Here is a 17,141-nt window from a genome sequence, read left to right as displayed (position 1 = left end):
GAGTGCACAAATTTTTGTGCACTGGGCCTCTGGTAAATATAATGAGCCAGGGTTCATAACGACCGAAGGCTCAACCTAACACTGGAAGTCAGTGCTGGGTTGCTGTGGTGACCCAGCACTGACTTCTGAGGGGCTGCAGATTAGGCCTGGAGAGAGGCCTGCAGAGAGAGAGGCAGGGTCTGATCTGCAGCCTCAATGGAAGCTGTTGATCAGCCATTGCCTCTCTCTTTCTCTTGGGGCTTTACCAGCAGCCATGACTCTGTTTCTCTCTGGGCCTCTGCGGGGCTGCTGATCAGCCCCACCTCTTTAATCAGGCCCAGAGATAGGCCCAGAGATACTGTCTGGCATAGAAACCGACCAATCAGAACCAAATCTGGGTGAAGTGCCAGGAGCCAATGGCTGCCTAGGAGGCAGAGCTTTTGACCCTGCTTGCCATCAAAACTGACCAATCAGAACCTAATATGGGTGAAATGTGAGGAGCCAATGGCTGTCTAGTAGATGGAGCTTTTGATGCTGACTGGCATAGAAACTGACCAATCAGAACCTAATCTGGGTGAACTACAAAGGCAGAACCTAAGGTGGGGGATGAGGAGGGGTTTTAAGGGCAACAGCTGTTTGGTGTAAGGTGTAAGAAAGAGGTTCATTTTTTTAATGACCGCTTTGGCAGTATAGTGCATATGGTTGGCTATCAGTCCGGATATAGGGATTATGTGTTTTTTTGTCTGCCAAGAGCATCTCCTCCTGCTGAAAAAGGCTTTTCCCCTGCGTTTAAGCAATCCTATTCTATATAATCTATCCTATCTAATAAAATAGTAATATGCAAATTAACCATCACTCCGCAACAATGATGGCGGCACCCATAGCAGCCGGGGCGGGACACTGGTGGCATTGCCCTGGCAATGCGAGCCCAGCGTCCGCTCCTTGGCTGCGCAGAGGGAGGGGAGGGGCCTCTGGCCAGAGGCCTGGAGTGGGACACTTGGCTCACATTGTCCCTGGCTTCTGTGCCCCAGCCTCATGGAGGGAGGGGAGAGGCCTCTGGCTAGAGACCGGGACGAGGGACGCTGGCGTTGATGCAGACCGGGCTGAGGGACCTCCCTTCCCCCCGTGCACAAATTTTTCATGCACCAGGCCTCTAGTCTATACTAATAAAAGGGTAATATGCTAATTAGACTGGGTCAACCGGCCATCTTCCAGACATCTGACTTCCTTCCAGACAAAGCCATGGTGGTAGGGGCAAAGGCAGAGGCAGTTAGGGGCGATCAGGCCAGCAGGCAGGTGAGCAGTTAGAAGCCAGCAGTCCCAGATTGTGAGAGGGATGTCCGACCACTTGTTTAGGCCTGATCCCTGCGAGGCCCGGGGCTCAGGCAGCTGTGAGCCCCAGCGGCTGCGAGGTCTGGGGCTCAGGCTTCGCAGCCACTATGGCTGGCAGTGGCAGCAGCAGTGGGGTGATGGGGACGGTGCCTTCCCCTGATCAGCCCGGTAGCCTCCCACAGAGGAAGGCCAGACTGCAGCTTAGACCCGCTCCCAGGGGGAGCAGGCCTAAGCCATGAGTAGGACATCCCCCAAGGGATCCCCAGTTGGAGAGGGTGCAGGCTGGGCTGTGGGAAATCGCTAACCCCCATGCACTAATTTTGTGCACCATGCCACTAGTCCTATATAATAAGAGAGGGATATGCTAATTAGCCCTAGTAGGCTAATTAGTCACGACCAGTATGCAAATTGACCATCAGTCCAACACACAAGATGGCTGCCTCCATGTGGTCAAAGATGGCCACCCCCACATGGCCACAAGATGGCTGGCAGGGGAGGGCAGTTGGGGAGGACCAGGCCTGCAGGGGAGGGCAGTTGGGGAGGACCAGGCCTGCAGGGGAGGGCCATTGGGGGTGAGCAGGCCAGCAGGGGAGGGCAGCTAGGAGGGACCAGGCCAGCAGGGGAGGGTTCTCCCCCGGGGCCCTCCCCCTCCCCCAGAGCCTCCCTGCAGCCTCCCCACTTTCATCCTCTCCCTGGGCTGCTGCCCCCTGGGTTCCTCTTTCGCACCCACTAGTGCTGCCCACACACAGGACCCTCATTCCCAGGGGACACCCAGAGCCAGGGCAGCGCCTGGGGAGGGACTGCCAGGACATAGCTGCTGACCAGCCCAGGAACCGGCGATCCCCTGCCCGCTCCTCTGCCCACTCTCTGGGAGGCGGGCTCTTGCCTCGGCCTGCGGGTGAGGAGCCGCTTGCTGACCCACCCGAGGCGCCAGGCACGGATTCCTCTCGTGGGGTTTTAAGGGCGATGCCGCCCGGTGAGCCGCAGACGTGGCTGCCGCATGATGAGCCCTGAAAGCCCTGCGGTCACCGGCCAGGGAGCATTTGCAGAGTTTTGGCAACTGACTTGGTTACTAGGGCGAGGACTCAAAGCCTTTCGAATGTCCAAGTTCCTTTGCAAAGGCCGTAGCCCCCCCCCCCCCCGGGGCGGGGGGGGGGGGGGGGCCCGGCGGGGGGGGGGGGGGGGGGGGGGGGCGGCACTGGCACCCGCCTTGGCTGGCTCCGCCCCCTGCCATTGGTCACCTCCCTCTGTGGGCTGGGGGCAGCTCCTGTGTTGAGCGTCAGCCTCCTGGTGGTCGGTGCGCATCATAGCAACCAGTCATTCCACCGTTTGGTCGATTTGCATATTAGGCTTTTATTATATAGGACTAGTGGCCTGGTGCACGAAAATACGTGCACTGGGGGGAGGGTCCCTCAGTCCAGCCTGCCCTCTCTCACAGTCTGGGAGCTCTCAGGGGATATCCCACGGGGAGCGGGCCTAAGCTGCAGTCTGGCCTCCCTCTGTGGGAGGCGACCAGGCTGATCAGGAAAAGGTGCCATCCCCATCACCCCACTGCTGCTGCCACTACCGGGCATGGTGGCAGCGAGGCCTGAGCCCCGGGCCTCGCAGCTGCTGGGGCTCACAGCTGCCTGAACCCTGGGCCTCACAGCCGCTGGGGCTCAAGGCTGCCTGAGCCCAAGGCTGCCTGAGCCCTGGGCCTTGCAGCCACGGTGGTTTTCTCCGGATGGACGTCCAGAAGGCGTCTGCCCTAATTAGGAGGCTGCCTGAGCCCAAGGCTGCCTGAGCCCTGGGCCTCGCAGCCACGGTGGTTTTGTCCGGATGGACGTCTGGAAGGCATCTGCCCTAATTAGCATATTACCCTTTTATTAGTATAGATAACATGCTAAGAGTTGCCCACCTAATAGATCTCCATTGTTACTTGAACTTCTAGCAGGATAGTTGAGCATGATAATCTGAAAAGTTTTCCATCATTATCAACTAGAAATGCTGGATAAAAGATTATAAGAACTATAAGGCATTCATAGCTGATTTTGCAAGGATAGAAATAAGTCTTGAAGTGTCAGAAACAAAGAAGGAACTAAAGCCAGTCTGGGCATGCAATGATGGGAAGGCTTTCCTGAGAGGAGCTGTGTGTGTCTCAAGAACCCAGAGGCTTGGGATTTAATGCCTATGCAGAGACAGAGACAGTAAGTTGTAATTAATATCCTGCATAAAACCTGGACTTACCTTCAATTACAGAAACAGAATAGAAAACAAGAAGCTCACCAGCACAGAGGACTTGCAAGAAAATCTACATGTGTTTTTCAGGGCTCAGAGTAAAGCCAAAAAAAGTCTGCTGAGAATTCAGAACTTCAAGCCCATTTTTCTTGCAGATCCAGAATTAAGTTATACTGTGTACATGTTTGAGAAACCCAGGGCCAAGACATTAATATGAAAATTAATCTCAGACATGGTATTTCTTGGGTTTCTTATAGAAACTAATAGAAACTACTGTAGAATGCCCACCCTCAATTCCAGAACACTCAGGATTCTCACAAATAATACCACTGAAGATTAGCTCAGAATTCAAAATTACAGAACATGCGACGAGGAAACCATAAGTAAAACAGAAGATTAAAACCCTAAGGATTTGGAATAAAGGAACAATCTTATAAAAACTGAAATAAGTATATCTAAAATCATGTAAAGCCCAGCCAGTGTGGCTCAGTGTCGACCTATCACAGTTTGATTCTCAGTCAGGACATACACCTGGGTTCCAGGCTCCATCCCTAGTGTAGGGCATCCAGTAGGAAGCCAATCAATGATTCTCTCTCATCATTGAGTTTCTATCTCTCTCTTCCTCTCTGAAATCAATAAAAATATATTTTAAAAAATGATTTAAAGAAAAAAAAGAATTAAAACTGTAAGGAAATAAAAAACTGCTATAAACATAAAAGAATAAGCAGATAGATTTTTACAAAAATAAATAGATAATCTGAAAATGAAAATTATATTCATTAATAGTAAAAAATTTGCTTGGCATGCTAAATAGAGGAATAATTTGTTTTTCCTCTAGGTTTTCAGATTTTCAAAACTATATACTTTCTATAGTAAAGAAAAATTAACTTTTGTATAATTTTAAAAATAATTTTAATATCCACAAAGATATAATATCCACTGATATAATTACAAAGCAGTAGGTCTAGCTGAGATGTCATTTATTATAGTTGTGTAACCTTGAGGAAGGCAAGTGGAGCCATAAGTTTCTTTGAAAGATTAAACTAGATATTTTTTAACTTTTTATTTTAAAGTAATTTTGGATTTACTGAAAAGTTGCAAAAATAATATAAAGAGCTCTTGAATACCCTTTATCCAGTGTTCCCCAATGTCAGCATTTTACATTACCATAGAATAATGATCAAAGCCAGGAAATTAGTATTGATAGAATACTATTAATTAGTTCACAGACCTTATTCAACTTTGCCTTACTTTCCCCCACCGATGTTAAGCTAGATGATGTTTAAGAGCTTTCTAGCTCTAAAAGTCTTTGATATGCTTGATGTATTACATTCTCTACCTTATCTTGATTATTAAAAACCAAAGATTAAATTTTCTAGTGACAGCCCACTATTCCAATATTCTGTTTAAGTATGAAACAGAAAATTGCTGAATTAAATTATTTTAAGCCATTTCAACTTGAAAAATACCATGTAGGCTTGACTGTGACCCTTTCCTACTATAACTCTCTTGATTAACTTCTTCCTATGAACATAATCCTCTTTCTGTGTCCAGAGCTCTGTGTTAGTAATAAGCAAATCACATTACCCTTGGGAACCATTCAAGAGTAAAAAACGTGGTGGGAACTAGAAGCCCACCCAACTTAAATCTACTTACACCATCTATCCCAGGGGTGTGAGGTGTGGAGCTTTCCCTCTTTGCCACCCCAGCTACTATATACTCACTCAACACTTTAGAATCTTCTAGTTGGAGTTTAGTCTTTTTGTGAAGACCTAATCATGGAACGGAACAAAATGTAAATTGCTGGTATAGTCTGTGCATAAAGGACCTACCTTCAACCCCTGGCAGACTCCTCACTGTCTTCAAGTATACATTTAGATAAGTGGATTACTACTTGTACCTTTAGCTACTTCACAGGTTAGAAAGTCAATTTAATGAGATGATTTTAATGAATTATCTTCAGTATCATTTGAAGAAGAACCTGACTTAATCCAGTACACTACCAACTCTAAATTATTTAGCATAGTGTAAGAAAACTCTGCTATAAATGATCTCAATCCCAAATGAATTCATGGTGATTTCAATGAGATCCCAATTCTTAATGCCTATTAAATTTTTCCTTCAGAATTCTTGGTTAAAATATAGATGTCAGTATAAAGGAAATCTGAAGTAGAGATTATTTTCTTATTTTTTTAAACCTGCATTTTCATATATTTAAAGGGTCATCTTCTGATATTTGTCATCTATACTAATAAAAGGGTAATATGCTAATTAGACCAGATAGACCAGACATCTTCTGGATGTCATTCCAGAAGTCCTTCCTGACAAAGCCGGGGCCCAGGCGAAGTCACCTGGGGTCCCTGGTGCCTGTGGCCGGCCGGAGGAGGGAAGCCCAGGTCCCAGGTGCCGGAGGAAAGCCGATACTGGCAGCCGGGGGAAGGAAGGCCTACTCTTGCATGAATTCTCGTGCATTGGGCCTCTAGTATTACAATAAAAGTGGAGGTGAGGTACTACACAAAAGCCCTCACCTCCCTGGGGTGAACCCTACAAAACACTGGTATTTCTTCCTGTCTACTCATGGACTTGTCACAAAGGCACCTTTTATTCAACATACTCAGTGCTGAACTCTTCATCTTCCCTCCAACCTGCTCATCCCCGTCAGTGGCATCACTTGCCTACCCATTGCTTCACCTCGTAGGTGATTCTCCAATTCCTCCCTCTCATCCTTCACAGCCACATTTGTCAGGTCTGTTACTTTCACTTCCTCAGTGGCTCTTGTGTCTGTTTATTTCTTTCCACTCTTACCTCTGTTGCCTTAGTTCAGGTCCCCATCTCTCATCTGGATTTTACAGTAGCTTCATAATTGGTCATACTGTCCATATAAATGTTAGCTACTATTGTTATCATTTTTTATAGAATCAAATCCAGTCTTTTTAACATTGGACTGGATTTCAGGCCTCATTGGCTCTTTGTATTCTGATCATGTACCTTCCATGTTCTAAATCATTCACCTACTGAAAATCTCACAGGGACTCCTAATTGCTTATGCAGGGGGGCTGATCTTCAGGGGAAGGAAGAATATTTTGCTAATTGTTGAATTCCCCAACCTTAAGGGCCTACCACAGCAGCCAGCACCTAACAGGTATCCATTGACTATTTACTAGGTTGAAATTAATGGAGTTAGCCAATATCCTAGGATGCCTGTTAATTTTCATAGTATGACAACGATTTCCTATATCTTAAAAATAGGTGTATTTCATTGTTAGGAAAAGTCTGCTTAGCTTTTACATTATAAAACAGAATAGCTAGGAACTTGGCATTTAAATATTTTCTATCCTCACTCTCCACATTTTCATTGTGGAAATCTTTTAAAATAGTTTGCAGCTGTACTCACATTCATAAACAGTCCACATCCTGGAAGAGCATGTTTATTAGTAGCATCTTATGAACAGAAGCTGAACCAGGGAGAGACATGTAATGGAATTTGTGACTTAGGTACAAATGAGAAATAATACAAAAAAAGAAACTAGAGTGAGTTGATTCTGCACACGATTATGTAAAGAAGAGTACTGCTATTTTTTTCTTTAGTATTTCATCATCATCCAGGATATTACATTGATTTTTAACTTGAATTTAGTGCAGATAAATATTAGAATGGGTATTTCCTTTGAGAAAAAAAATAATTTCTAGGGTGATCAAAGTATGTTATCAATTGCCCAGTATGTTTAGTGTACTAAGATCTGGGTATCCTCCTACTTAACATTGTTAAACATGCACAGTTTCTCTCTCTCTCTCTCTCTCTCTCTCTCTCTCTCTCTCTCACACACACACACAACACACACACACACACACACACGCTTAGAGGATTAGAGAGGCTTCTTTCATATTTATTGTTAGGTGCATTTTCGTGAGAACACAGTTTCTATTTTCAGCAGTATATCCATTCTTCTGTTTGGTCTTCACTTGAAGGCATATTCTCCTTGTGAAATTTTAATTGTTTCTGTAACACCTCTGTATTTGCAGTCTCACTTTTAAAAGCTAGTAGCTTCAGGTGAAGAATAAGCAATAGAAACAGATTGGCTGTTGGTAGTGGTGTTATTTAGATTTCCTTGCTTCAATTCTAATGAAGTTTAGAGAATGAAGGAGGAGAATGTTTATCAGGGTAAATATTGGCCTGTGAACACAAAATAATCATGATTGTTAACAGAGTTTCATGACCAAGAATATGAGATTAGGATTCAAATCCCAGCTGCTCCACTTATCATTTGTATGACCTTGAACAAGTTATTGAACTGCTTTGAGCCTAAAGAACTTTGTCTTTAAAATGGAGATCACAATAGCATCTTCAGAAAGAGTAAAAACATAATGAGAAGGATGACCGACATTTTTAAAGCACCTAAGAGGTATGGATCATTATTCTTGTTTCACCAATGATGAGCAGAACTTATAGAGCATAAGTCAGCTCACACAGTTGGATGTGATGGAGCTGGGTTTGAACCACCACATAAAGTGCTTCATGCAGTGCCTGCCATATGCATTCCCGTATTAGCTGTTATTATGTTCATTATACAGAATTCTCCCAATGATAACTTTTTCTGAATTTTTTTTTCTGATTTCCCATTGTGTTTACACCAAAAACTTTCTGGTTGGAAAGCATTTTCTGTTCATAGGAAGTTGTGGGTAGAAATGAATGCAATTTCCCAGTATTTAAAGATTTGTTTGCAGTGTTCATGGCTGTTTGGGTCTCCTTATGTAATTTTAATAGATACAAGGTAGTACTTTCATATATGAATTAACCTTAAATACTTTTAGTTCTTTTAGCTAACATACTGGGAATTCTATATCTGAAGATGGGTTCAATGATATCTATTGGATTCTGCATTAATGTTCTTCCTTTTACCTTATACAAGAATACAGAATTATATCATTTCTTTTCTGGAGGGGGGAAGTGGTAGAAAGGAGATGAGAGCTCTGACTTTTACTTTTCTCAGGAATCCTCACTAACTCTGTGGCTTTTGTAGGGGAGGTGGTCCTTCTGGTTAATATGCCTGCAGACAGCCCCGCTGAAGAAGGCCAGCACCTGCCTGATGGGAGGACAGCAACCCCCACCAGCACCTTCAGCCAGCAAGACATCAATGAAGGCATCGTGTGGTACAGGCACTCAGGAGTCCCAGCCCAGAGTGACTCCTTCCGCTTTCAGGTACCCTTTGCTTCCTGACTTTTCTGATGTCTGAATGGTCTGATGAAAACCATCACCGTTATTTATAGGCAACTTGGGAAATTTTCTGTGATTGCCTAGAAATCATATTTGGGGGAAGAGGAAATGTAACTAATAGTATTGAGAGATATTTTTAATCTGCTAATTCAATCTTATAAATATCTCTACAAGCAGAGTCATTTTACAGCAAGGAGATTTATAATAGATAATGGCTAGAGTGTTTAGGAAAATAATGTTTCCAGAATATTAAAATACTTATTTTAATATAGTCTTATTTTCTTTTTTTCAAATGTTTTTGGAACATTTACCATCTTCTGATAAGATCATAGACTTGATAGCCAAACCCAGTGGGTTCATATTTCAGTTCTGCCACGTATTAACTAATTTTGGGGGCAATTACTTGGAAAAATACTTGTCCTTCAGATTCCTCACCTGTAGAATAGAATTATTGTAAGGATTTAATGAGTTAATACATAGAAAGCATTTAGAATACTGCCTATCACTAGGTAAGGATTGTTACTACCACCTATAAAGATTGGTCAGATACCAGTACTGTCAACTGAATGTTTGTGTTCTGAAATAATTAATATCTTCATATCCGCCCCTCCCCATGTGGTAGGTGATTAGCATTAGATGAGTGGGATTAGTACACTTACAAGAGTCACTGGAGAGCTGCTCCCCTCTCTACTCCCCACCATTGGGCTACAGTGAAAAGATAGCAGTCTACAACCCCAAACCCAATCCTGCTGGCACCCTGACCTCAGACTTCCAGCCTCCAGAAGTAGGAGAAATACATTTCTGTTGTTTATGAGCCACCCAGTCTGTGGCATTTTTGTTATAATAGTCTAAGCCAGCTAAAACAACCAGATCATAAGAAGACTGTCAATAAATGAAAGAACAAGAAATGGTACTGGGGATATTCTCTGGTTATTATGAAATACTAGAGGCCCAGTGCACGAAATTCGTGCACTTGGGAGGGGGGATCCCTCAGCCCAGCCTGCGCCCTCTCACTGTCTGGGAACCCTTGGGGGATGTCCAACTGACGGAGCCATCAGTTGGACTTCCTTAGTGCTGCTGTGGAGGCAGGAGAGGCTTCTGCCACTGCCCTTGTGCTTGCCAGCTGTGAGCCTGGCTTCTGGCTGAGTGGTGCTCCCCCTGTGGGAGTGCACTGACCACCAAAGGGCAACTCCTGCATGGAACGTCTGCCCCCTGGTGGTCAGTGCGTGTCATAGCAACCGGTTGTTCTGCCTTTTGATCAATTTGCATATTAGCCTTTTATATAGGATAATTAGAAATCCATTTTAAAAAGGTAAAAAAGTTCAAACCATTTGGAATTTTTAAAATAGTCTCTCAAATAATTATACTTCTTAAAGGAAATCAAAATAGCAAACTATTAAGAAATAATGATGAAGAGGAAATAAATTATCAGTACTTCAATGATCTGGATAAAATAACACTCAAGTAAATTGATGGTCTTAAGCTCTTATTATTGAGCAGAAGATCATGAAAATAAATCAACTAAATATTTAGCTCAAGAAGCTAGAGAACTACAAAGGAAACCTAAGGAAAGGAAAAAAGGAAAGAAATTAATAGAGATAAGCACACAACTAATTATAAAATGCTAGAATTGATAAATGAGTACAAAACCTCATTCTTTGGAAAGACCAATAAATTAGACAAACCTCTGTCATGGACAAATTGGAAATAAAGAACTGAACAGAAGTACAAAGGAATAAGGGAGTATGAACGAGAAAGAGCATTTAAACATAGATGCAGAAGAGAATTTGGGAAAATGTAGAGGAAATATAGAGATGCATTCATGATTATCAGCCAAAGCCCCTCTGAGTCTGAGACTTCTTTTGTCTCGAATCCAGCTGGAGGTAAACTACCCCAATAGCTCACCTTGTTAAAATTATCATACATTCTGCCTCCGAGGCCTGGGGTGCACATCCTCATTGCTTGACTCATTTATATGATATAAAAGATGTGCTTTTCCAGAGAGCAAGTTGAAATAAACTTGGGAACCATTAAAAGGAGATTTTACTAGCACATTAATGTCCAATGAGTGAGAGCAAACATTTGCCCTTTACTAGAATTAACTTTTCATTTTTAGCACCTGGGGACTCAGCAGCTCTCAAAGAATGAGTCAGAATGGAGGCAAAGACCTCAATCAAAGAAGTCACCTCAGCAAACTAGAATCCTCAGCTCTGCCTTTGCTGTCCTAGGCCTGAGGAAGAACATTATCAACATGGAGCATTTCCCCAGAAAGGGATTCTCAGCACCTGCTCATAATGATATTTGATTGCTTTTGCAAGTTGGTTACTAAGTGGGTAATTATAAAATAGCTAAATTTACTGATTTTTTTTTAAACAAACTCACTTGAGTTTAAGACATTCTGTTGAACATCATTACTTAGTAAGTGGTTCCCTTTGAAGAGTCTTCACACATTTTGCTCAAAATGTGTTTAGAACTCCTATTGGAAATCTCCTTCCAAACCCATGGGATATTCTGAAGAATATCCTCAATAGTGACGGTATGGCATCCTTTGGAAGTAGATTTTAAAATGTAACCATATAGCCAGTCATTCAGAATCATGTCTGGTATGAAGAAGAGAGTAGTAATTACTTTGGGTCGAAACAGGGAGTAATTATGAAGTAACAAGTTCAAAGTGATTTTTGAACTCTCTTGGAAGGCATTTCAAAAGTGCATTTTGAACACTCACAGCGTCTTTATTGCACGTATGAAACAGCTCTCTGAGATCCTGTTCTCCTGGATGTAAAAGGTTTGGTGTGCTTATTTTTAAAGTCTCATTGTTTTATGGACTTACCTCATATTCTGATTTGAAATGACGCAGACACTTTAACTATGTGCCAAAATAAACAGCAACTTTTCCCATTCATTTTAATGTCCCTCAAGGATTTTAAACTAAAAGAAGATGCTGTTTTCATGATTCTTCTTTTTCTTCCCTTTTTCCTTTCAAGCAAAACTTGCAATACAATGAGTTGCATCAATTTCATTTCATTTTAATGTTTATGTGCTGTCATGAGCCATCAATGCATTCCATCTGTTACTTTGCCTGTAAGACGTGGGATTTATGTAATGCTTGTGGCTTTTCAAAATAAAGCATGGCAGAGGGAGAAGAAAGCACGCACACTTATGTCACTTTTGGCCTGGGCAGGGGCCCTGGTCTTGATATATTCAGATCATGTTGACATAGCCTCAGGGGATGTGGTTTTAAAAAGACCAACATGGTTCACACCAGTATCTTGACTAAGGAATCAAGAACAGATTCCCTTGCTTGGCAATATGCTCACATTTTATTACCTGCATAGCGTTCTTCAAGAGATGGGAGAACATGTTTTCCTAAAGCTTTGAGACTGAGTCATCTTGGTTGGTAGGAAGACCATGGTCCTCTAACCTGTTAAATACCAACCCTTTTGTTTTTGTGTGATTTTTGACATTTTGCTTGACTTTTTTGAGCATCAGTTTCCTCCTCTGTAGAAAAGGAGATAATATCCACTCTGTGGGTATTATATATAGTGACTTTTAAGAAGTAGCTAGCCCATGATAGACATTTAGTGAATTATAGCTGTTGTTACTCATATTATATATAGTGATACTGTAAGATGGCGCCTTGACAACCTGTAGATATTCTGAATTTAAGCTCCAGGCATTGGATGTGATTAAGATACAGGGAGGACAGTTTTTAAAATTTCTTTTAAAAAAAATAGTTTATTGATTTTTTTATAGAGAGAAGAAGGCAGAGGGAGAGAGAGAAACATCGATATGAGAGTGGACATCAATTGGCTGCCTCCAGCACGCTCCCTACCAGGAATGAAGCCCACAACCCAGGCATGTGCCCTGACAGGGGATTGAACCTTCAAACTCCTGGTGCATGGGACAACACCCAACCAACTAAGCCACATTGGCCAGGGCAGAGAAGACAGTTTTGTTGTTGTTGGCCTAACTGTAGAAGACATAAGAAAGGGCTGCTATTTCTGCCTTTTTCTTAGAATTTATGGCACCCTGCTCCCTCTCATATGAAATTAATGCAACTACACGTGGCCACACAGGCCTTAGCAATTCTTGTAACAAGCCTCAGCTGGAGCAGACCACAGAGAAGAGAGTGTGAGGGAGCAGCTCAGTAGCCCTGAAGGAGGGGAGAAGCTGCAGTAGGAAAATCATCACTGTTTTCAGCATTTTTGAAGCAAGAAAAATTTGATTTTGCGATCACTAATTATTATGACTCTTGCCTTGCAGTGATTAGGCTATGATGTGTCATTTATAACCTGATGTGTCTGTGCTTGGGTACAACTTTTAAAAATGGAATAAAAATCACATATCTAACATGTGTTGTGTGTGCTCACAGTGAAGCATTATGCAGCTATCAAAAATTGTGTTTTGAAGAATGTTTAATGTATTATGTTCAGTAAAAATGTACAGGACGAAAATGAATATAGAGTTTGACATATGCATAGGAAAAAGATTAAACTAAAATGCATCAATGTGTCAATAACCATTATTTGTAGGTATTGTACTTCTAGATGATTTATTTATGTCATATTTATACTTTCCTGCATTTTCAGGATTGCCTAAAAGGATTATGCTACCTTTGTAATGCAGGAGCAGATGGAATTCAAAGACAGATGATTTAAAGGTGGGGCAGGGGGATAAACACGTGCAACATGCTCTGCCCGACCGAGGCTCACCAGTAGGACGTTTCTTTCCAGGTTTCCAGTGCCACCGATGCCCACACCCACCTGGAGAGCCGCATGTTCAACATCGCGATCTTACCGCAGACGCCTGAAGCGCCTCAGCTCTCTCTGGGAGCGTCTCTCCATATGACTGTGAGTTGGGTGGGAGGGCTCGCGGTTTCTGAGGCACGCTGACGGGATCTGACAGAATGACCTGTTTTTTGTATCTGGTGAATGCCTGGCCCAGAACCCAGACCATACCACCCTGTAAACACATTTCTCCTTGACTTGAAAAAGAAACTTCAATTCCCAGAGTGACAGGAAACATAGATGGAATTCACTTCAAACTCTTATCCATTGCTGGTGTCCTCTTTTCAGCATGACAGACAGACAGTCACAGGACTCCTCCTTGAGTAGTTAGAAGGGATTTCAGGCCTATATCTGTTTAATCAGTACCTTTTGGGTATAATTACTCAGCTAGTTATAGCTCCATATAGCTGGAGAAACTGACATTCCATCTTAGAGCCCCAGTAGAAGTTTCCTTTCTGTTATCAACGTTTCCCAAAGAAGCGGATATCTATGCTGAGTCCAGAGAGATAAGTAGCAATTATCCAAGTGAAAGTTTTGGGGGCAGGTGATGGCAAAGGGCACTAAAAGACATAAAACATAAAAACAGCACATGCAAAGACCCAGAGGCCAGCGAGAATATGATCGTTGGGGGAAATTGTAAATAGTTTGATAAGACTGGAGAAATGAGGACAGCAGAGGAGAAATGGTGAGGATGGGGAGGCCGTGAGCTCCATCGCAAGGGGACCTGCCTGCTGTGTGGGAAGAGCATGGGCTCATGGAAAGGTGTGAAGTGAGGTGACAGCTATATTAGTTCAGACAATTAGCAGCCCCACTGCAACCCTGTATCTAGGGGCAGGGGCGATGCCAGGACCCCTCTTTAAGTCAGAGCCACAGCATCTAAGCCTGCAAATGAATCATTATGGACCTGCATTTTAGTTAGCACCCACATAATTACACTCCAAAGTGTATCAGCCTTGAGCCATGACAAAGAAATCACCTGTAGTTTTAGAAATTATGGGTCTGGGGCACGACAGAGACATAAAAGGGGAAATAGGAGGTTTTTAATGAATAGCTGATATCGACATTTCCACTGTAAACCATAATTTAAAGAAATCATAATTCAGTAGCACTATAAAGTCTATAATTCATCATTCTGACTGGAGGAACTTGGATCAGAATTTCCTTTAAAATGTGAAGAAAAGTGTGCATGCATGTTTTTTGCCAAATGCTAATGCACTGTTATTTTGACTTTAGAGGGGAAAAAATGGGCCAGGAGCCACGAAGATGGCGCCGTTCCCACTCCATTGCTATGGACCCCTAGACTTTTCAAGCTCCTTGACCTTTAGGGTCTTAGATTGCTAGTTTTCAAACTAGATCTGTCCAATTTAGGGTGTCACAAAGGTTAGTTTACCATAAAATGCAATTAGCTTAATCTTCAGTGCCATAAAATATACATAGTTTGTATTTCTTTTATTTTTTTAATTTTTAAAATATATTTGTTTATTGATTTCAGAGAGGAAGGGAGAGGGAGAGATAGAAACACCAGTGATGACAGAGAATCATTGAATCTTGCATGCCCCTCCTGGGGATCAAGCCCGCAACCTAGGCATGTGCCTGACTGGGAATTGAACCATGACCTCCTGGTTCATAGTTGACACTTAACCACTGAGCCACACAGACTGGTCTTCAGTCATACATTTTTGAGCCCCTAATTTGTGCCAAGTGCTAGAGAAGACATTGGTGGTTTGATGACCATAAAATACAGTCTCTATTCTTAAGGAACTTAGAGTCTAAAATGGGAGAGGAGCGAATTAACAAACACTGACAATATAATGATACATGCCATGACAGGGACATGATATGGAAGCAAATAAGAGACACCTGACCCAGTGCAGGGGCAAGGGGGTGGCAAGGTCATGGAAGGCTTCCTGGACAGGGACATGATATGGAAGCAAATAAGAGACACCTGCCCCAGTAGGGGGGGAAGGTGGCAAGGTCATGGAAGGCTTCCTCGAGAGATAGAAACACCAGTGATGACAGAGAATCATTGAATCTTGCATGCCCCTCCTGGGGATCAAGCCCGCAACCTAGGCATGTGCCTGACTGGGAATTGAACCATGACCTCCTGGTTCATAGTTGACACTTAACCACTGAGCCACACAGACTGGTCTTCAGTCATACATTTTTGAGCCCCTAATTTGTGCCAAGTGCTAGAGAAGACATTGGTGGTTTGATGACCATAAAATACAGTCTCTATTCTTAAGGAACTTAGAGTCTAAAATGGGAGAGGAGCGAATTAACAAACACTGACAATATAATGATACATCATGGAGGACCTTAAGATAAAATGAAGGGATTTCCACTGTGTCCTGAAAGGCTCTTGGGACAAATACTATGTAGCAGACAGGCAACCTGATCAGATTTTCAATTTAGGAAGGCCATTCTGGCTGCAGGGTAGAGAATACTCTAGATGGGGACTAGATAGGGAGCACGGAAATGCATCACAGCAGTCATCTAGAACAAGAAAGGTTAGTGGCATGATACCATGCAGTGGCAATGAAGATTAAAAGTTAGTGAGATCTTGAAGAGATACTTGTTCACCCATGCTCATTGCCGCATTATTCACACTGGCTAAGAGGTGGAAGCAGCCTAAATGTCCTTTGGCAGATAGATGGGTAGAAAAAATGTGGTATACACAACAATGGAGTATTATTCAACCTTCAAAAAGGAAATCTGGTCATATGCTACAATATGATTGAACCTTAAGGACATTGTACTAAGTGAAATAATCCAGTCACAAAAAGACAGAGTCTGATGATTCTACTTATATGGGCTATCTAAAATAATCGGACTCTTAGAAACAGAAAGGAGAATGGTGGTTGTCCCTGTGAGGGTAGGGGTGGAGGTGGGGAGAGGAAAAAGGGGAGTTTTGTTCAATCCATACAGAGTTTCAGTTTTGCAAGTGGAAAAACTTTCTAGAAATCAGTTGCATAACAATATAGTTAACAGTACTGTATTATACACTTAAAAGTATTTAAGGTCAGGGGGGACATTAGAGAAAGATTAAGAGATATTTACAGATATCCTGGTCAATTAGATGTGACAGGAAGGTGAAAAGCCCCAATTTCTGAGTATATTAAGAGGCAATCACCTCATACCTCTTAGAATGGCTACAATCAACAAATCAACAAAATGATAAGTGCTGGTGAGGAAGTGGAGAAAAGGGAACCCTAGTACACTGCTGGTGGGAATGCAGACTGGTGCAGCCATTATGGAAAACAGTGTGGAGTTTCCTAAAAAATTACATATGGAATTGCCATTTGATCCAGTGGTCCCACTTTTAGGAATATATCCTAAGAAACCCCAAACTCCAATCAGAAAGAATGTATGTACCTCCATGTTTATAGCATCTGGAAGCAGTCCAAGTGCCCTTCAGTAGATGAGTGAACAAAAAAGTTGTGGTACCTTTTCACCATGGAATACTATGTAGCAGTAAAAAAGAAGGCTCTCTTACCCTTTGAGGCAGCAATGAGGGACCTAGAGAATATTATGCTGAACAAAATAAGCCGGTCAGAGAAAGACAAATATTACAAGATCTCACTCATATATGGAATCTAATGAACAAAATAAAC

At 42.6% G+C, this 17,141-nt stretch overlaps 1 protein-coding gene across 1 annotated transcript in view; it reads left to right on the top strand.

Moving 5' to 3' along the window:
* The window catches only part of FRAS1 (Fraser extracellular matrix complex subunit 1), a 466,232-nt gene that overhangs the window by 327,767 nt on the left and 121,324 nt on the right, over positions 1-17,141 (top strand). The window contains exons 31-32 of the mRNA XM_014544766.1: positions 8,550-8,728; positions 13,477-13,593. Of these exons, the coding sequence (XP_014400252.1) occupies positions 8,550-8,728; positions 13,477-13,593 (296 nt within the window). The remainder of the gene's footprint in view (positions 1-8,549; positions 8,729-13,476; positions 13,594-17,141) is intronic.

This window comes from Myotis brandtii, unplaced genomic scaffold (assembly GCF_000412655.1).
Source record: "Myotis brandtii unplaced genomic scaffold, ASM41265v1 scaffold111, whole genome shotgun sequence".
Lineage (NCBI taxonomy): Eukaryota > Metazoa > Chordata > Mammalia > Chiroptera > Vespertilionidae > Myotis > Myotis brandtii.
This window is presented reverse-complemented; position numbering and strand designations above follow the sequence as displayed.